The sequence below is a fragment of the Podospora pseudocomata genome, chromosome 6 (assembly GCF_035222375.1).
Source record: "Podospora pseudocomata strain CBS 415.72m chromosome 6, whole genome shotgun sequence".
NCBI classification, from domain to species: Eukaryota; Fungi; Ascomycota; class Sordariomycetes; order Sordariales; family Podosporaceae; genus Podospora; species Podospora pseudocomata.
The window spans coordinates 4,115,967-4,135,565 of NC_085890.1; the positions used below are offsets into that span (position 1 = coordinate 4,115,967).

At 53.9% G+C, this 19,599-nt stretch overlaps 7 protein-coding genes across 7 annotated transcripts; 6 read left to right on the plus strand and 1 right to left on the minus strand.

Moving 5' to 3' along the window:
• Positions 1 to 233: 233 nt before the first annotated feature.
• On the minus strand, positions 234 to 3,936 carry DUR3 (urea active transporter). Its single transcript, XM_062892776.1, has 3 exons — positions 2,480 to 3,936; positions 765 to 2,428; positions 234 to 712 (listed from the first exon to the last, which is right to left on the minus strand). The coding sequence occupies exons 1-3, from the start codon at positions 2,580 to 2,582 to the stop codon at positions 401 to 403; spliced, it is 2,079 nt and encodes a 692-aa protein (XP_062741391.1). The 5' UTR covers positions 2,583 to 3,936; the 3' UTR covers positions 234 to 400.
• A 204-nt stretch (positions 3,937 to 4,140) lies between these two features.
• QC762_610960 (uncharacterized protein) lies at positions 4,141 to 7,702 on the plus strand (the record flags this gene model as incomplete). Its single annotated transcript, XM_062892777.1, has 2 exons — positions 4,141 to 6,389; positions 6,445 to 7,702. Exons 1-2 carry the CDS (start codon positions 4,723 to 4,725, stop codon positions 7,700 to 7,702), a joined length of 2,925 nt encoding a protein of 974 aa, XP_062741392.1. The 5' UTR covers positions 4,141 to 4,722.
• A 477-nt stretch (positions 7,703 to 8,179) lies between these two features.
• Positions 8,180 to 8,617, plus strand: QC762_610970 (uncharacterized protein; the record flags this gene model as incomplete). The annotated part of the gene is made up of 1 exon (XM_062892778.1): positions 8,180 to 8,617. One exon carries the CDS (start codon positions 8,180 to 8,182, stop codon positions 8,615 to 8,617), a length of 438 nt encoding a protein of 145 aa, XP_062741393.1.
• Positions 8,618 to 9,397: 780 nt separating this feature from the next.
• Positions 9,398 to 10,180, plus strand: QC762_610980 (uncharacterized protein; the record flags this gene model as incomplete). Its single annotated transcript, XM_062892779.1, has 1 exon — positions 9,398 to 10,180. The coding sequence occupies one exon, from the start codon at positions 9,398 to 9,400 to the stop codon at positions 10,178 to 10,180; it is 783 nt and encodes a 260-aa protein (XP_062741394.1).
• An 850-nt stretch (positions 10,181 to 11,030) lies between these two features.
• QC762_0102860 (uncharacterized protein) lies at positions 11,031 to 11,402 on the plus strand (the record flags this gene model as incomplete). Its single annotated transcript, XM_062884220.1, has 2 exons — positions 11,031 to 11,091; positions 11,275 to 11,402. 2 exons carry the CDS (start codon positions 11,031 to 11,033, stop codon positions 11,400 to 11,402), a joined length of 189 nt encoding a protein of 62 aa, XP_062741395.1.
• A 90-nt stretch (positions 11,403 to 11,492) lies between these two features.
• AQY1 (Aquaporin-1) lies at positions 11,493 to 13,181 on the plus strand (the record flags this gene model as incomplete). The annotated part of the gene is made up of 2 exons (XM_062892780.1): positions 11,493 to 12,192; positions 12,248 to 13,181. 2 exons carry the CDS (start codon positions 11,493 to 11,495, stop codon positions 12,604 to 12,606), a joined length of 1,059 nt encoding a protein of 352 aa, XP_062741396.1. The 3' UTR covers positions 12,607 to 13,181.
• Positions 13,182 to 16,661: 3,480 nt separating this feature from the next.
• On the plus strand, positions 16,662 to 18,988 carry QC762_611000 (uncharacterized protein; the record flags this gene model as incomplete). The annotated part of the gene is made up of 4 exons (XM_062892781.1): positions 16,662 to 16,744; positions 16,823 to 17,740; positions 17,796 to 18,073; positions 18,291 to 18,988. 4 exons carry the CDS (start codon positions 16,662 to 16,664, stop codon positions 18,986 to 18,988), a joined length of 1,977 nt encoding a protein of 658 aa, XP_062741397.1.
• Between the last annotated feature and the right edge of the window lie 611 nt (positions 18,989 to 19,599).

Sequence of the window (19,599 nt, forward strand, 5' to 3'; positions counted from 1 at the left end):
AGTCAACAACTGCACTCCCATACATCTACAATCCGTTAGTTTGACAGGAGATGGAAAAAGCCGCACAGTTTAAACTTGACTTGCAACTTTCTCTATCAATAGGCATTTTGAACCCCCGAGAAGAGATTAACCGACTCATTTCACACGCGCAAATCAACGATGCTACTGCTCTTGGTTGCTGGCTACATTCGGCCTTGGGAAAAGGCCGGCATCACAACGCTAGAAGCAAAGACCAAGACACTAATTCATATAAATAAATGGCTTGCTAGCATGTGTAGTAGTGCGTGCAGACGAGTAGCCAAACCCCTGGAAGCAATACCCGCCCCTCCTAACAAAATGGGTATCATTGAAAAATTACTCCTCCAACCCAGCCTTTCCTCCCAATCCATTGAGTTTCAAATTATGAGGATCTGACCTCCTCCTTGAGCCCGGCCTTTTCCGGTGGTGTCTGATCACCAGGGGTCCCAACAACAGCAGCCTCCTGGGCGTGAATGGTCTTGATGTGGCTCTTTCCGGTCAAATCCTTCCAGATGTACTTGCATGTCCTGGTGAGGGTGGCCCGGCTTTCCCAGACAGGGAACAAGCCGACACCAATGAAGGAGCCGAAAATCCAGATGATGCCAATCGTGACCCAACCGGTGAAGAAGGGCTTGCTGAAAATGTACCCGCTACCGTACATGGGCATGGGCCAGAGAACCAAGAAGGCAAGGGCCTGTGAGCAATGTTAGCTTTGTTTCAAACCGGAGAGAAGGCAAGGTACATACCAAAATGACGGTGGTCCATCTACTGATCTTGCCAGCCTTGAGAAGTTTGGACTGCTCAGCCTCAAACTCGGCCTGGGTCTCCTCGTGGCCGCCGTTAACATCCTCAAGGTCGACACCAGCCTCTTGGGCGAGATCGTGATCATCACCCCTGCGGATCTCCAACATGGACTTCCAGTCGTACTTGTCAACGCCAAAGATGGCGGTGAGAATGGCGATGAAGACGACGGGGGAAAGCAGAGCGGCGACATTGCCAGCCAACATGGGGATGTTGGAGCCAGTGCACTGGACTGTCAGCTCGCCGCACTGCTTCTTGGAGGTGACGAGCCAGGCAGTGAGCGAGGTGGCAAGGCCGAGAACGGGAGCGCCGGCGGCAGCCCACTTGTTCTGGCCAGACCAGAGCAGGGCCAGTGTTGCGGGCAGGACGGCCGACGAGATGATGACTCCCATCATGACATAGAGATAACCCATGGAGATGCCGGCATACCACAAACCAACCGAAAAAGTGGAGATGAACAAACCATAGCCAACGACGACGCAATGGCTCATGTAGATCAGTCTCTTGCCGCTGGCCTCGGGCTTGAAGTAGGCGCGGTACAGATCGTAGGTGCAGATGGTGCTCACGGCAATCAGCTGACTGGAAAAGGCGCTGGTGACAGCCATGAAGACGATGAGCAGAGTAGCCATGGCACCGCCCTTGCCGAGAAGGGCAACCGCGGCGTAGGGGAGGACTAGGCCAGCGCTCACATCGGAGTCGAGCATGCGGTCAGGATAGGTGGGGAAGCGAGGGTTGTTCTCGAGGGCAAGACCGGCGAGACCCATGGTGGTGGCAGTGAGCCAGGGAATAGCGAACCAGCAGATACCGCCAATGATGTAGCCGGGAAGTGCGTGCACGGGCGAGGCAGCAATAGCCTTGTTATAGTAGCCGTTGTCAAGGAAGACGGTGCCGAAGTTGCCAACAATGTTGATGACGAAGAAGATGGCGCCCTCCCTGGACTGCATGGTCAAGTAGCTGCCCTCCTTGTTGCCGTCAACCGGGTGACGGGTGGCAGCCTCGACAAGCAGGTCGTAGACAGCGCTGGGAGAGCCCAGCAAGTCGTGAGAGGCATAGGCTGTCAGGGCAAAGATGATGATGATGAGCAGCAAGATGAAGGTGTGTGCCCAATCAGTCAAGATGGTAGCCTTCAACCCACCAACCATGGTGTAGGCAATGACACCGAGTGGCAGGAGGTAAATGGCAGCAATGGTGTGCATCCCGGTCAAGGCGTTGAGGGTGGCTGAGCCACCGACAATCAGCATGAGCGAGACCAAAATGTTGGTTATCACGCCAAAGACCATGAATACCAAGTGTGCCACAGTTCCGTATCGGGCCTTGATGACCTCGAGATAGGTGTGTGCGTTGGGGGCGCGGCGTTTGAGTTCGATGGCGAGAGTAGCGAAGAGAATGATCTGGACAGTAGCGCCCGAGGCATACCAAAAGGGACCCGAGACACCATAGCGATAACAAACACCGGTGGACTGAAGGAGGGTAGCGGCCCAAGTCCACGAAGAGACGACGGCAGCGGCGACGAGACCGGACTTGACAGTACGGCCAGCTGTGTTGAACATTTCAGATGTCTGAAGTTCCCTGTTGTACCTCTTCAGGATGAAGGTTGTGGCGATCATGCCTGGCTAGGGTTAGCACATGTCCATCATATGGAGTGTCTCAGAACACGTACCAATGGCAAAGGCACCTCCCAGGCCCAGCACGACACCATAGCCGGCGCCCTGGCCGAGCGTGGCATTGGCGATGTGCTCTTGATCGGCGGGAGCGTGATCCATCTTGTCTGAGAGCTGGCGGGAAGCTACAGACAGAGAGGTGGGTTAGGTGTGATAGTGATCCTGGAGGGAGAAGAAGCAAGTCGACATGAGGCGTCGGGGACACGGCATAGATATAGAGTCTGGAGATGGCTGCGGTGCGATGCCGGGGACACGGCTCCCGGCCGGCTTCGCAGACAGACGTCGAATCACAGCTTCACATTCTGCTATCAGCACTGGCAGGGTCTTTGGAACAGATGCTTGGGAAAGATGGGCCTTGCCGGGCACAAGCAAGAACGAAGCTCTGGGAGGTGGGTGCCAAGGGTATCAATTCGCGAGCTGTGGGGGGTCTGCCGAACGTTCTGTGGGTGCATGCAGGGTCGGTGGCGCACTGCAAGCGACCGGTATCGAGAAAGCAACCCGGCCCTTCGCGAGCTGTCTCCTTGGTAGGCCGTGAATTCCGAGGTGGGCTCGGGAGCCAGGCCGTCCAAACCCACTCTGGCCGCACCACCCAAAGTCTGGGCTGCAGAGCGACTACCGGCGCCACGAGGATTGCCGTGCAGGGCCAGAGATAAGGGCATTCAATCAGTAATAGCTGTTTGAGCTTGTCCCTGGCGATGCTGACTGTATGCGGGGGCCAATCAGTTGACTGCGAGGTAGTTTTGGTATAGCTCAACAACCCAAGGTCGCTGGGGTCTCATATCAATCAATTCAAGACAGCAGCCCGAGACAGCACCAAGCAAACAGAAAGACTTGCCGAATAGCTCCCGCTGGCGTCCATGATGGGGTCTCGACTTGTGACGGGAGCTTGTGGTGTGGACCAGGAACGGTCCTAATTGGGATATTGCATTTGGTGAAGGCGGTTGCAAATCAAGGAGCTGGAGATAAGAGAGCCGACTCCAGGCTGGCCAATCGTGCAGTGTCACCACCTTAACATTGCCAGTGGGCACTCGACATGGACGATCCCTCATGGAGATAACAGCGGGTCCACCTTCGCTTGGCGCTAGCATCGTTGATTGCGGCAGCGGTGCTGATTGGTCGATTGTGATTTCCTCTGTCATTCTCACCAGAAGACACACGGGAATCTCGATATCAGACATGGGGCACATTGTCATCTGGTGTCTCCGGAGAAGTCTGATCTGCTTTGGAGACGAGAAAATGACTGATGGAAACGACTTTAGCTCTGCTGAGCTCTGCCGTTGCAGTGAAGATATCACGATTCCCAAAATAAGCCAACAGTCATTGCGAGGCGCGTGTCTTCTTCACCTAGACGCAGAGATACGGCCATGAAAATGGCGGTTTCTAGACCCCAGGTTTTTGCGTGCCGGATTCCCATGGTCTTGATAGGCGTTTTTCTGCCCTCACAATTGGCTGCTCGGTGGCACAGCTGGTGGGTGAGGCGTCAACGAGCTGGGAGTCTGGGATGGGTCACAGTTCACGAAACGCGGTGCCCCGCGTTCGCCCCATGTGGGGGTCTGCTGCATCGTGGGGAACCATGACACCCTCCCACAATATTATCTACTCCAAACTTATCTCCAAAAGGCTGGATTGAGAGGTACACTCCAGACGGAGACAAGACGTTGGGAAATGCCACTTGCGACATCGGAACCGACTTGATCAATTTCAATTAGCCATGTCTACCACCTTGGGTTTTTATTCTTATCTTATCCGTTAAGATGACGACAGACCAAGAGAGATAAGCAGCACGTTAACCATTCTTAATTTCTCTTACTTTTTCTCGCGACATCAGCAAGCTCTCTCAAGATCAATGGGACACTGAAATCACTACTTTTTGCTTTGTTCTTTCCTCCTGGCCCGGAGCTCGAAGAGTTCATCCCACCCCACCTGTCAAAGCTGAGCTTCTGGGGAGCTCCTGGCAGCTTGGACTTCGGATATTTTAGGGCGCGGGAGCAACCGAGCGCACAGGCCAGTTGCTGTTTCTCGGGCCGCCCAATCGGGTACTGAGTGCCAAGATCGATGGATTGCCAGCGCTTCAGCTGAGACGCGGCGGATCGGGCAAACACCGACACTGGGAAAGGATGAATCCATCACCAGCGATCCGCTGACCACCCCGATGACGCGCCTATTGCGAGGACTCAGATAACATATTTACCCCGAATTAGGTAACGGGCGAACTCCAGCCTTCTAAAGCGGCGAGCGCACGATGGCCCACGACGAGAGCGCCCAAGGACTCCTCAAGGAGTCCTCCACCAGACGGTCTCGCTCCAGCGATCGCGGTGATAACGCTGCTTTTGACTCCGACTCGGATCTCGACGCTACCGATTACATTGACCGCGAAGCTGCCCGCCCAACGAGACGATCGCCGACCGCTTCCTTCGAGCCAAACACAAAAGGCAAAAAAAGATCGTGCTCGTGCCTTTTCACAACGCTGGGGAGGAGAAGCAAGTGCTGTATCGGCGTGTTGGCAGGGATGGGCATTCTTTGGGTGCTTCTGACAGCAACCGGGGTCTTTGTCTACAGAAAGGCCCAAGAAGAGCCACCGTACGGACAGTCGCCGCCCTGGTATCCCACACCGAAAGGAGGCATTGCTGCTTCCTGGGCTGATAGCTATGCCAAGGCTTCCAAGATGGTGTCGAAAATGACATTGGCGGAAAAGGTGAATGTCACCACCGGCACGGGGTGGGAGATGGGCTTGGCTGTCGGCACGAATGCCCCGGCCATTCATGTGGGCTTCCCGCAGTTGCAACTGCAGGATGGACCCCTGGGCATCAGATTTGCAGACAACATCACCGCCTTTCCTGCTGGCATCACGGTCGGCGCGACGTGGAACAGGCAACTGATGTACGCGAGGGGCAAGGCTCATGCCATTGAGGCGCGGCAAAAGGGGATCAATGTCTTGCTTGGGCCTTGCGTGGGACCGCTAGGCAGGATGCCAGCAGGTGGTCGCAACTGGGAGGGCTTTGGTGCAGACCCCTACCTCCAGGGCATTGCTGGCGCCGAGACGGTGAAGGGAATCCAGAGCGAGGGCGTCATGGCGACGATCAAGCATTTTGTGGCCAACGAGCAGGAGCACTTCCGCCAGCCGTGGGAGTGGGGACTTCCTCATGCCATCAGCTCCAACATCGACGACCGCACCTTGCATGAGCTGTACGCCTGGCCATTTGGCGATGCTGTCAAGGCTGGTGTGGCCTCCGTCATGTGCAGTTACAATCAGGTCAACAACTCGTATGCATGCGGCAACAGCAAGCTCCTGAACGGCATCTTGAAGGACGAGTTGGGCTTCCAAGGCTTCGTGATGAGTGACTGGCTGGCCCAGCACTCTGGTGTCGGCACGGCGCTTGCTGGCTTGGATATGACAATGCCCGGTGACGGGTTGGGCTGGGCTGACGGTAAATCGCTTTGGGGTCCAGAGCTGTCCAGAGCTGTTTTGAACGGAAGTGTGCCCCTGGAGCGGCTGAACGACATGGTGACCCGTATCGTGGCCGCCTGGTACCAGCTCGGACAGGATGACGAGAAGAAGTTTCCCAGGAAGCAGCCCAATTTCTCGTCCTGGACAGATGAAGAGAAGGGCGTGATGTCTCCAGGCAGCCCAACCGAGCAAGAGCAAGTGGTTGTCAACCAGTTTGTCAATGTGCAGGCAAATCATTCGGTCATTGCGAGGGAGGTCGCGGCTGAAGGCACGGTCTTGCTCAAGAATGAGGATTTGCTGCCCATCAGTCGTCAGGGGCTGAGTGACGAAAGGCTCAGGGCTAGAAGGGATGCTGTCGAGCGTGCCACCGGGAAGCGCAGCGAAGGAAAGTTCAAGGTAGGCATCTTTGGCGAGGATGCAGGGCCGGGCAACGGCCCAAATGCATGCAAGGACCGCGGTTGGTAAGTCTTCTTACTCGAACCAGTTGCCTCGACTGTCAAGCTGACAAAGTAGCAGTAACCAAGGCACGCTTGGTTCGGGCTGGGGTTCCGGTGCTGTCGAGTTCCCCTACCTTGTGTCACCTGTAGAGGCGCTGCGGAAGCAGTTTGACAAGTCCAAAGTCGAGCTCTCCGAATTTCTGGACAACAAGGCGTCTTTCGGCAAGGGTGACGGCAGTCTGAATGATCTGGAACTGTGCATCGTCTTTGCCAATGCCGATGCCGGGGAGGGTTTCACCAAATGGGCGGATGTCAGCGGCGATCGTCCCGACCTGCGGCTTCAAAACAACGGCGACGACCTAATCGTCAAGGTTGCCTCCAGCTGTGGCGGTGGCACTGGCGATGTCGTTGTTGTCATCCACGCCGTCGGACCTGTGCTTGTGGAAGATTGGATCGACACCCCGAACGTCAAGGCTCTGTTGTTTGCCAATCTCCCCGGCCAAGAGTCTGGGAATGCTCTGGCAGAGATACTCTTCGGCGACACCAACCCATCTGGCCACCTGCCCTTCACCATCGGACGGACTCTGGAAGACTACGGCGCCGGTGGCAAGGTGCTCTATCTTCCCAACGGAGTGGTGCCTCAGCAGGACTTCAAAGAAGGACTGTACATTGACTATCGTCACTTTGACAAGTACAACATTGAGCCCAGGTTTGAGTTTGGCTTTGGGCTCAGTTACACAACCTTCAAGTTTGACAATATTGTGGTCATCCCCCAGAGGAGGAAGACGCAGTATCCCCTGCGCAGACCGAACCCTGCTGCTGAGCCTCCCAGCTACTCAACCGACATCCCCAGCAAGGAAGAGGCAATCTTTCCGCCCGAGATTCGCAGGCTGGAAAAGTACGTCTATCCGTATCTGGACAGCACAGATGATATCGAAGTGGGCCAGTACCCTTACCCTGACGGGTATGATCAGCAGCCACCCCTGAGCGAGGCTGGCGGTGACGAGGGTGGGAATCCCGACCTGTGGTCAAACTATGTTGTTGTGAATGTCGACGTGATCAATGACGGGCCGGTTGCGGGAGCGGCGGTGCCGCAGCTGTATCTGCAATACCCAGAAACCGAATCGGAAACCGACTTTCCCGTTCGCGTGCTGAGAGGCTTTGACAAGGTCCACCTCAAGCCTGGGGAGAAGAAGACGGTCAAGTTCAACCTTACGAGGCGAGACCTGAGTTATTGGGATGTCGTGGCTCAGAATTGGGTCATGGTGACGGAGGGGCCGTACGAGTTTTCGGTCGGGTTGAGTTCACGAGATCTCTCCATCAGCGGGACTTGGTAATATCATGGTTGCATGGCCTGGAGCACAGAGTATGTAGTAGTATAGATGAGAATTGTTTGATGCATTGTTTCCTTTCCGCTGCCGGGACCATGTCATGATCTAGAAAATTAATGTCAGGGTTAGGGCGGGCATCCGGCAGCTGCCACGACCGCCAAGACGTGAGATCTGCGCTGGCGGCATCTGGACCCTGAAACGGGTGGAGGACTCAACCGGAGTGGCATCTCCATCTCCATCTGCCCCTTTTCATTCTTGACCCAATCCTCCATACCGTAGTCGGTGTTCTCTCATTATCTCCAGGCGTGGGTGCATTTTCTCCTCTACACTTCACATTTATACTATTACAGCTACTCACTTGTAATCGCCCACGCTAGTTAATCAACCGTCCCGACCGACCGTGTTCCACGACCTGTCCCTGTCGGTCAACCCCGCACTACGATTCCCGACACTTTGGGCAGCCCAGAAAAAACAAGAGAAAATATGTCAGGCGTCAACTCTCCCGAAGTCCTCGCCGCCTACGACTCTATCCGTTCCGACAAGGAAGAACAAAACTGGCTTCTGTTGTCGTACGGCGCGACGGGCAACAAGCTGCAGCTGACAGCCACGGGCACCGGCGGCCTTTCAGAGCTCACGGCCCAGCTCGACGACACCCAGGTGCAGTACGCATACGTCCGAGTGGAATACGCAAACGATGCCGAGAGCAAGAGGGTCAAGTTTGCCTTTGTGGTCTGGATTGGCGAGAACGCCAAGGTCATGAAGAAGGCGAGGGCGAGCATCGAGGCCGGCGACGTCAAGAAGGTGCTGAGCCACTACAGCGTCGAGCTGACGGCCAACGACAAGGGCGACTTGAACGAGGACGAGGTTGTCAAGAGGCTGCGGAAGGCTGGAGGGGCCGACTACAACGGTGGAAGGGGATAAACCTGCTGGACGGGAAGTTGGATCATGCAATGTAGCCTTCTCGCGCTGGATAGATGGATCGCAATTTCGGGCGGGAATCTGGAAAAGACACAAAACACCCATTTGGACAACAAGATACACGGCACCTTTCTGTCTCTCTGCGGTGACATGGTCGGACGGAACACGCCAACTGAATCACAAGAGCTGCCACCAGAGGCTGCCACGTTGTTGTGCACTATCCCTTGGAGACGTACAGGACACGCCGGCGGTCCCGATGCTGCAGAGGGTGCATCGGCACGCTGCAGACGATGCTATAAATGATGACATGCAGTGATCGACAGTGTCGGAAATGCTTGATTCCACGTCCACGTCCACTTCCACGTTCGATGTCCGGTATTCTGATGTTGCTGTATGCATCGCCGTTTCTTGTTGGTTACGTGGTCGGCCTGATCCGGAGCTGTGTTTCCTTCCAGTGTGTTGGCTGTATAGCCGTCTTGCTACATCCCAAGATAAATTGCCAAATTTCATAGGGACTAGAGCGCGTGCGCCTTTTTCCATCTGGAGAGCCGTAGCATCTCAGGCATCCCCAGCATTGTGGATTGGCGAGGCGTGGATCAAACATCATGACATGGAGGTGGAGCGGGTCGTGTGCCAAGCTTGATGTCTGAGGGGGAACGATTTTCCCACTTCTCCTCATGGATGGGCAGATAGATTTCACTGCAGAGAAGCAACTCCATCAACAACTGAGAGCCATTTTCTGCATCATATCCTGACCATCCGCCCGCACTCCTCTTCGCCATCATGGGCCGATTCTGCATCACGGGGTCCTCAGATGGCCTCGGCGCCCGCACCGCCAACAAACTAATCTCGCAGGGGCACACTGTCATCCTCCACGCCCGCAACGCTCAACGTGCCGAAGATGCACGCAAGGCTTGTCCCGGCGCAGAAACAGTGCTGATTGCCGATTTATCGTCCATTGAAGAGACCAAGCAGCTTGCCAAAGAAGCATCGGAATTGGGGCCGTACGAGGCCGTCATCCACAACGCAGGCGTCTACACGGGCATGGAAAAGGTCCCTGGAAAGTCTGGGCTGCCGACACTGTTCACTGTCAACACACTTGCCCCTTACATCCTCACTGCTCTCATGGGACCCGGCGCGCAAAAGAGGCTGGTTTTTGTCAGCAGCGAGCTTCACGCCGGCGGTAGGCCCCGGCTGGGCGACTCCGAGGACATCAAGAAGAGCGGGTACGGCGACAGCAAGCTTCACAATGTCATCTTGGCAAAGGCGTTTGCCAGGGTTTGGCAGACAAAAGCGTATAGCGTTCACCCGGGCTGGGTTCCTACAAAGATGGGGGGCGCGAACGCGACGGGTGATATGCAACTGGCGGTCGACACGTTTGTCTGGGTGGCCACTGGCGGTCAGACGGATGGGAAAGGGGAGAATGAGGACGAGAGGTGGACCCCAGGCGGGTATTTCACCGCGTTGAGGGAGGAGGAACCGTCCAAGACTGCCAATGACCAGTCGGTGCAAGACGGGCTGCTTGCGGCGCTGGAGACGATCTCGGGGGTGAAAGTGAGCGTATAGCGATAGCAGGGATGATCATTTCCCTTCTGGTGCTTGAATGTAGGTAGAGATATGTTGTACATGCACCTCTAGGAATACACAAAGGAGACATGATAGGACCGATCTAGGACGGCCCGGGGGGCGGATGGATCCCGGTGGTGCGCTGAGTGATCCGTGCGTGGAGTAACATCTGGAACATCAACTTCCCCATGTTCCACCCTCGGGAATGGCCGACTTTGGACTACGACTGGAGTAGCCAACCCCGTCACGCCACTGTCATGCACTCAACACCTCTGCTCTCTGTGGCTTGAATTTGATTCCTCTGCCTCATTTGCGACCTGCAGCATTACCAAGCTGGAACTGGGGAACGGCTTCCCCTTCAAACACTGAAACGGAGCGGTGAGAGCGAGTGAGATGTCGAAAAAGAACTAGCTCGGCGTGCTAGGACCCTGCGTGCATCAAATTCGTTTCTTTCATCAATGGGTAATTAAATTCTCTACTACTGCGCGGTATGTATGTAGGGCAGGGGCGTCCCCGGGAGCTGGTTCTAGACTGGCCTGACGTTTTCGTCGGGCCGTGTCCTCGGGACACAGACACTGACATTGACATGGGGGTCGTGCCTTTGTTGATGCTCCTCCCTGGACCCTGGTCGTGAGTTATCGATGATGTCGTTCTTTCAGACTCGATGACCGTCAACAGAAGTACGGAGTACTGAAAGCGGCTGCCGTCCACAGAATGCATTGTAGCACATCTTTACTACCGGACCGAGACATTGCGTCATTGTGTGCGATTCGTCTGATGCCCAAAACGAGACATCGTGACTTTTTCTCCAGCTGCTGTGTACTGTTGCGCAAAACACTGTAACCGCAACATGTCCTCCACACCTTCATGCCGCAATTGGTTTGGTTTCTTTCGACGACAGCGTGTGAACAGTGAGCCCTCAGCCCAGATCACCCGACCCGTCCCGATCACCAAATGGTCCCTTCTTTCAGCTTGCGCCCGTCGCATATATGAGCCGCTGACCATACCCTTTCCAAATCTCTGGACCGTTTGGCTAACGCAGGGGGCACAGTCGACCTCTTTTCGTGCGGTTCATGCAACAATAATACCACCAGGCCAGCCAGCCCCTTTCAGATTTTACGGCACTGTCGACCCTTGGCATCAGTTGGCTCACTTTGCTCGCCTTGCCTCAACTCGGAATCGTCCCTTACCCCAGCCGGGCCAACGATCCGAGAGCCCTTGAACACAATATTCATCCCAGTTTTTTATTAAATACCATCCTCCATCTGTTCCACTCACCTCCCCACTCTTTGTTCACTCCAAAAAAATCAAAATGCCTCGCAGTCGTTTTCTATCGTACGCTTCCAACGTCAACGGGCACAACTCTCACAACAACAACGACGACGACATCTCAAACGTCAACGCGAGGCCCACCAACACAATGAATCACACCAACACTATGACGCTGCCGATGCTGTCCAAGCCGGCCAGCACACGCAACAACATCACGGCTTTCCTGGGAGAGTTTGTCGGAACCTTCTTGTTTCTGTTCTTTTCCTTTGCCGGTACCCAGATTGCCGTCAATTCAGGTCCTGCCCAGCTCGAGTCCGGTACCGATATTGCCGTTCCCAACACCCAGAACCTCATGTTTATCGCCTTGGTGTTCGGTCTGAGTCTGATGGCGAACGTGTGGGCTTTCTACCGTGTCACAGGGGGGCTCTTCAACCCCAGCGTCACGCTCGCTCTGTTTCTGGTTGGTGGTTTGTCAGCAGTCCGCAGCATCATCGTCGTGGTTGCCCAGCTGCTCGCCGGTATGGCTGCCGCTGGTGTTGTCTCGGCTTTGTTCCCCGGGCCCATGGATGTCGAGACGACGCTTGGAGGGGGTGCCAACGTTGCCCAGGGCCTCTTTATTGAAATGTTTCTCACGGCCGAGCTGGTGTTTGTCGTCATCATGGTGGCGGCCGAGAAGCACAAGAGCACCTATCTGGCACCAGTCGCTATTGGAATGGCCTTCTTCCTTGCCGAGCTGGTTGGTAAGTTTGCTGTCAAGGTTGGCTGGAAGTGGAATGGAATGCTGATTGCTGATAGGCGTATACTTCACCGGCGGCTCTCTCAACTTTGCCCGCTCCCTCGGACCAGCGGTGGTCAACCGGAGCTTCCCAGGTTATTTCTGGATCTACTTCCTGGGCCCCATCCTGGGCTCGCTGCTGGCCTCAGGATTCTATGCGCTGCTCAAGTACCTCCGGTGGAAGGAGTGCAACCCCGGCCAGGATGTCGATGACGAGGAGAAGCTCAAGTTTGACACGGCCAGGGTACAGGAGAAGGAACGCTATGGAAGCGTTGCCGACGGACATGCCACACCCCGCGAGACAGTGACGCCGCCTAATGGAGCTGCGTCACCTGGCGGGACGACTGTGGCCGATTCCCCCACGGCACCGCGCGCATGAACTGCAATCATCACGACTTGATTGTTGGAAGGTAGTCTGAGGGTTCAACTTGAAATCTTTGACTCTCCTCTTTTTTAAGAATATGAATGGTCGGCCGGGTTTATGAGTGACGATGCTCGTTGTCTCGCTTAAGTTGGTGCGTTTGGAAACTATTGGCTGTTTAATGGATGTTGCTTGCGGTACAGCTTGCGTTGTTTTTCAGTTTTCTTGGTTGGAAATCAGCATTTGGACTGGTGATACGAGTTGCGCTGGTCATGGAATCCGGAGGGATGGTTCATCGTTGAGTTTCTGGTGCATATCTACTGGGCTCCATTGGAGGTCGGGACTGGTCAAGGTGGTGGTGCTGAGTTCTTTAGGGGTGGGTGACTGGGTCTGGTGTTTCGGGATTGTCTTGTGATACCAAAATGGAACAGGGAAAAGGTCAGTGGGATGGATGGTAGGAACGGGGGAAATGGTTGGCGATATCGGAAATATCTACTTGGTATCTCAGCATAATTAATCGATAAATGGAATGAATACGCAAAAGCTGCAACTCAAAGATATGGTGCTATTACTTGGAGTGGGAAAGTTCTACTTACTTGGCTTGGTCCGCCCTGAGCAGCCGTTGCTCCCGATCAAAAGATAGACGAGATATTGAGGTGCAAAGCTGCTAGTATAAAGCCTATCAGGTATAAAGTTTGAGCTCTGGCTTCTAGAGAGTGCTTCCCACAGTTTGACTGATGGTTGCTTCGGGGACCAGTTTCAAAGTGCGCAAAACTACTTTTAGAAAGATCCTAGCTAGGTAACTGCGTACTCAGAAGTACAGAGCTTCGAACCCATTTTGGGCAGGTCAACCTTTCCATTGATGATTGCCTCGAAGAGCTGTTTCAACCAGCATCGGCCTTTCTACGTATCCCTGAAAACCATCATACTCTCAGATCAATGACCTCTTGGTTCAAGTCACAGACCAATTCATGCCCAGATGCGTATGACTTATTGGCGCTTTACTCTGTTGAGTATGACCATCTCTGCCTGGGTATCGTTCTATTTCCATGTATGCAACGAAGCTTAACAACCTACCTAGCCACCATGATCCTCAGGCATCATCGATCAGCATCTCCGGTCGTGGTATTATGTCATCCCGTTCCTTGTTGTTGGGTGTGGGGAACGAGGGACAGGGGGAGGCTAATCCCTTGCTGGCCTCGGGCCGGGGCCGGCATCATGGAGCATATGGCTGTGCACCGAAAACTTAATGAACATTGTGCAAGTTCCTCGGAACTCAGGACGGCGATGCCGACTCGTTAAATTATGGATTGTCGAGCCAGTTGATCTTTTGAACAAAAGGGACTGGAAATCATGTAGGTAATATTGAGGCCTCTGGGAGCAACTGCCGCACCCGTTCTCCGCACACCTGATCGGAGTTTTCGGCGTTTCCGACAGATAAGAACTGCAGCCCTACCACATCATGAAACACGTCAATGGTACGTGCCACCATAGCCAAGTGGTGGGTGGCGGTCTCCTTGGCCTTTACAACAGTTCGTTTACATACGGTTCAGGTACGCTCGAAGTCAAAATCCTGACGGAAGATTCCATCATGAACAAGACCGCCAGCAACAAGGGCTTATGCAGGGGTGGGCTTAGAGTTCCATCGATATACCTACGAGACACAAGAAGCATCAGCAACAAACGCCTCTACCCCTGGAGTGTTGCTGGTTGCCTTCTCGTCGTGACGGAAGTCTACCCGATTTTCCTTCTGGCACTTGGTTGTTGTTTGATCCCTGCGGCGTTGTATGCGATAACAGGATTAAATTGCCGTATATGGATCTGAATAGGTGACCGGCACAGTTCGCGGTCATCTTATGCCCTTTTTGGTAGCCAAAGACTACACGGATGTTGCTCCTGAGAGGAGAGTGGTGTGGTTGCATTAGAGAGTCTGGTAGCTAGAAGCTCAATGAGACCAAAAATCGTAAAAGGATTCATACAGAGAACTTTCTGACCTGATGATTCCACCGCCAATTCGGTTCCACAGTAAGATACAATGGTCTCCATTAAAGCTGTAGCAGGTAGATTGACGTTCTGTAAAGATATTTGATGATGTCACCTTCTCTGCTCGGATGGCTGTGGGGGTGGCCAGCTGCTGACGAGTGTCCACACCTGCCAGATGTTTGGAACCCCTTTCATGGGTAAACAATGCCCCCTATTCGTCGTTTGACGACACTACAGAGTCATCGCAATTCCCGATATCTCTCCTCCGCCCGCAGCGACCTTATTTCTGACTTTGGCAATATGGGATGGTGTTGTGCCCCGAGGCCAGCCTGAGATTGGTAGGTGTCATGAGAAACCACCCTCTTCCACTCACCAGCTCGGTGTGTGATGGGGGACAAAAACTCCGATCCCAGCAACCACCATCACCCTTTACACCAATGAAACCGTCGCGATCAAAATCCATTAGCAGCTTCAGAGGAAGCCAAGTTTTGGGCACAGAAGCCTGCACATGAGAGGTACCTTAAGGGGTAGTAACGAGGGGCATCACACCGTGACCAATGTCAATTGCTAAAGGTACGGTTACGGGTGCCGGTACCGTCCACACTGGCGATGATGGCTGGGGGACTCCAACTAGAACAAAGCTTGATTTCTCGATCAAGGGGTTCGTAATCTCCTGTCTCTTCAAGGTAGCAAATCAATAGTCGATATCTCTGTTGAGAGCCGACAAATTTCGCGCAAAAATGAGAAGATTGGGCCATGGTTGTGTACAAAGTACAAGATCTCGCCTGTGGTCAATTGTGGCGGGGGTTTTACCTGATTAGAAAGCCAATGGTGCCTTGGCAGCGGGTCCCCCCGCCGTTTTATTTTCCTTCCACAACCAGAGAGGAAGGGTGGGGGAGGGTTCAAGAGCCACAGAGCGTGCCAAGGGGCTTTTTGTCATGGGTTCCATTTTCAGTGCCGTCCAAAAGGACGCTTCTGTGTCTCTCGAAGGTCCAGATAAGGTTAAGGCTTCGCCAAGGAGACCAACCTTGATCGACCTGACAAGTTTAGGGCACCTCTCAAGCGAGCAAACATCCTTCGCGCTATTTGCACCATCCTTCCCGTCTGACTGATGCTCTTTTGCGCCAAAGAGATGATGGCTTTACGGGATAGACGTCAGCCTGAGGCCGCTTCAGGGGACGGATGTTTAGAAGTCATGGATCTCCAAGTTCGCGCCTCGGAGCTTTTCTCGCTATCCCATGGCCAACACAGACATGTTCGGCACGCCGAGCACTATGAGCCGAGAGAGCGGGCCAGAGAACGGCGACCTTGAAGTTTTTATTCTGCTGCCTGTCTGTATTTCCCCTCTTTTGTCCTGTGGGCTCTCAAGCGGTATGCTAGTGGACGGGTAGTCTACAGCGGGTAAAAGCCCAGTCCCCACATTTCACACCATATCGGCACAACGTGGGCCATGTCGACTCTCTAGACGCAGGCGGTCAAGCAGAGCAAAAGGTATCGTCGAGCAAAAGTGACGTGACCGGGCACAAAAAGTGTAGCCTAGATGCTAATGCAGACTGAGCATGGGCGCAGGATGCGCTGGAACTCTGGAACGGTGTTTTGGGCCCCGTCTTGTACCAGGGGCAGGGATTTGGGTGTGTGGTCTTGGTATCCCAGCTCAGCCCTACCACGGGCCGTTTCGATCTACAGCACCTTGGCCGGCCCTGCTCCCTCCCTCCCGGCGCCTTGGTTGTCCATCATTTGACGTGATATATGTATATAGAGGAGGGGGAACTGGACTGTGTCATCATGGCATTCAACATTCTGACATCAGCATCCATTTGACCACCTATCTAACTGACTCCAAGCCAAATCGCGCCACAAACACACACACACACACACACACACACACACACACTTACACGTTCACTGTGGGGACTGTTGTTGGACCCATCTCACCTGTGCCCCCCATTGTCGCCTTATTCCCTTTCTGAGTCCTCTTCCGCAGCCACTTGCTGAAAAAACAGTTTCCTGCAAAGAAAGCACTTGAAGAATACCAGTCACACAGTCTTTTCTCTCTTCTCGCCTACTATCACCCAACATCACACACCATGATGCGTGCAAAGGCCATCCAGACAACCAAGTGGGGGACGGCATGTGCTCAGTGCGCTTCAGCGAAGGCAAAGTGCTCTGGACGGTCAGCAAGTGGTGGAAAATGCGATAGGTTCGTCTTCAGCCCATGCCAAGTGCAGTTGTAACACGACCTTATTTACAAGCTTACTTGGTTGCTAACTCGTATTCTCGGACTACATGTACAGATGCGAGCGCCTGCTGAAGCAATGTACCGATCAAGTCCATCGTCCTCGCAAGACTCGTCAGCCTCGACAGTAAGCCCCGACCACTTGCCTGGTAGCCTCAGAGAGCCTTCTTTTTTTTTGACATTTCATACCTTATCTAGACCGACTGCAGGTTTAGGAGAGCCCAGCTTCGACTCTCTTGTCTCTACGCCAGAAAATCCTCCATCACCGTCCGCAGTCGATCTGGGAGCAGACTTTGCTTCATGTTCGTCATCATCAGTCCGGAGTCACACTTCGGCAGCCACACCCATGGGCTCTCTGGATGTCAGACCGTCCTTGATACGGACCTCATCAATGCAAAGCCAGCAATCAGTTCAGCACGAATCATACTTTTTTACAGCCAGTCCACCTCACTGCTTGAATCAACAACACCTGAACCCGCTGTTCATTGAAGGGCGAGAGGATCTTGATGACCTGCTATTGAATCGATACCGAACCTGCTTGATGCCGGCACATCCGTTCGTTTTGATTCCCGACCATGTCTCAGCCTCGATGCTGGTAACCCATCGACCCTTTTTGATGCTTGCCATTCGAGTGGTGGCCGGGTTTGAGGGACTGCATTCGGTACAAGGCCAGATGCAGCATATTATGGACCATGTGGCCGACCGCATGTTTCGACAAGCCGAAAGGTCCATTGATCTTCTGATGGGCATTGTTGTTGTGTTGGGGTGGTATCACTACCATTGCATGCGACACAGCCAGCTAAACAATCTGCTATGTTTAGCCGAGAGCCTGGTCAGCGATCTTGGCATCAACAAGAGGCCCCAGGTACAAAACGAGGGGAGAATGACAGATGAGAAGAGGCTGCTTTTGGGGGTATGGTATCTGAGAAGCTCGTAAGTGTGGCACACTCCTCCAACTAGGAAAATCAACTGACCATCCACCTGTCAGAGCGGCAATGTATCTCCAGCAACTAACCTCGATGCCCTTCACCTCTTACATGCGCCAGTGCCTGGTGGAGTTGGATGAAGAAGAAGACCACGACCTGGACGAGATTCTGGTGTACTGCATCAAACTGCAGTATCTGACCGAGCGGGTGGCAGTTCTCAAGACTCCCCAACCAGACCTCCCTGAGCAACAGAACCGAGAAAGGGGCACCGCAATTGCGTCGTCACAGGAATATCTGGACAAGGTGATGAGAGAAATGCCCTCGGAGCTTAAAACAAACTGTAAGAAGGTCTATTCTGGAAGAATCTGACAACGAAACTGACTTGTCATTGGAAGCCGTATTGACAACCCACATCAACACGGTTATTCTTCGTCTATACGAGCCACGGCCATGCATCGGCCCTCTACGGATTTCATCGCCGAAACCACGCCGCTCGCGGTCTCCTACTGACCGAAACACCGGGGGCCTAAGCCTTGCATCAACAATTCAAAGTTCAGACACCAACACACAGATTAGAGCCTGGTTTGAGGGGTGGGTGCAAGGCATCCCGGCCCAGGCCTACCGCACACTACCTTCGAACTTGGTTTTTCAGCTGCTCTATGCAGTGGGGTCGTTGCTACGGTCCCATGGCGCCGCTTCCCAACCACCTCCAAGCTCGTCAACCAGAGGCGACGCAGAGGTCATTGTGATTTTGGACCGCCTAGTAGCGCTGTGCTTCGCCAACTTTATTGGGGGTCAACCGCAGCCGGACATGACACATTTTTGGGAAGCGTTAGGTGAGCGACACGAGAGGGTGTGCTCCCCTTCCCCATCAGTCTCTGAGCATGGAGATGATTCCAACGGACCATTGACAGCCACACCTGCTACCTGGGAACAACAATATCGCCATGGCAGCAACGTCTTTACGCCGCCATCCAGGGTTGGATCGGCAGCACCAGACCCCAAGCTGGAGGCAGTCGATGTCGACCAATATCAGGTGGCATCACTCCCCATGATGACTAGCAACCAACTCCATCCACAGAGTCAATGGGACTCACAGACAACCCAAACAGGGTGGGATCACCATACAGCGACGCCACAAGGCCAGATGTTGATGGTTCCCGGAGCCGAAGGAGTGGTAAATCCACAACTTTGGGGGCAGGATCAAGGAACGGGCGCATATCACCATTCCGACGGGGGTTACTTTATGGGTTGATTAGGCACCTACCCAAGTACGTGAGTTCACATTCGGCGTTGGAGCATGATTTGATAGGGGATGCATGGAGATACCACCAGGAGTTTGGATCAGGGTTGGCTTAATGGGCAATGGAGTTGAGGTGTCTGGTCACGTGCAAATCCATTCTGAAGTATATAGATGACTTGATGATAGTTGTGAATATTTACCTACCTATATAGCTGGCCTACAACATCAACTGGTAGATACTCACAAAAAGAACTTTTCCACAAGGACTTTAGCAGAAACAGATCTCTGGACAATCACAACCACCTGAGGCGGGGTCAACCCGCTCTACCCCCGAACCCCCTGAGGTGACAACCAACTCCATATTTCGGCCCACAATACCTAGGTTCTTCTGACTTGACTACCTTACCAAGCTACATCGCCAATCTCATTGATGCCACATGTAACGATCCATCACTGCATGTTTGCCGGTTTCTCACCCAGTCAGAACTCTTCGATTGGCCAAGCAACACTGTGCCGTTCCAGCATCAGCTTTACAAGGGGTCGACGAGACCAGATGGAAGCCGAGCCGCCGTCTGGGAATTCCAGTAAAAGTCGGGATGGTTTGGCGCTAATGGCATGACCGC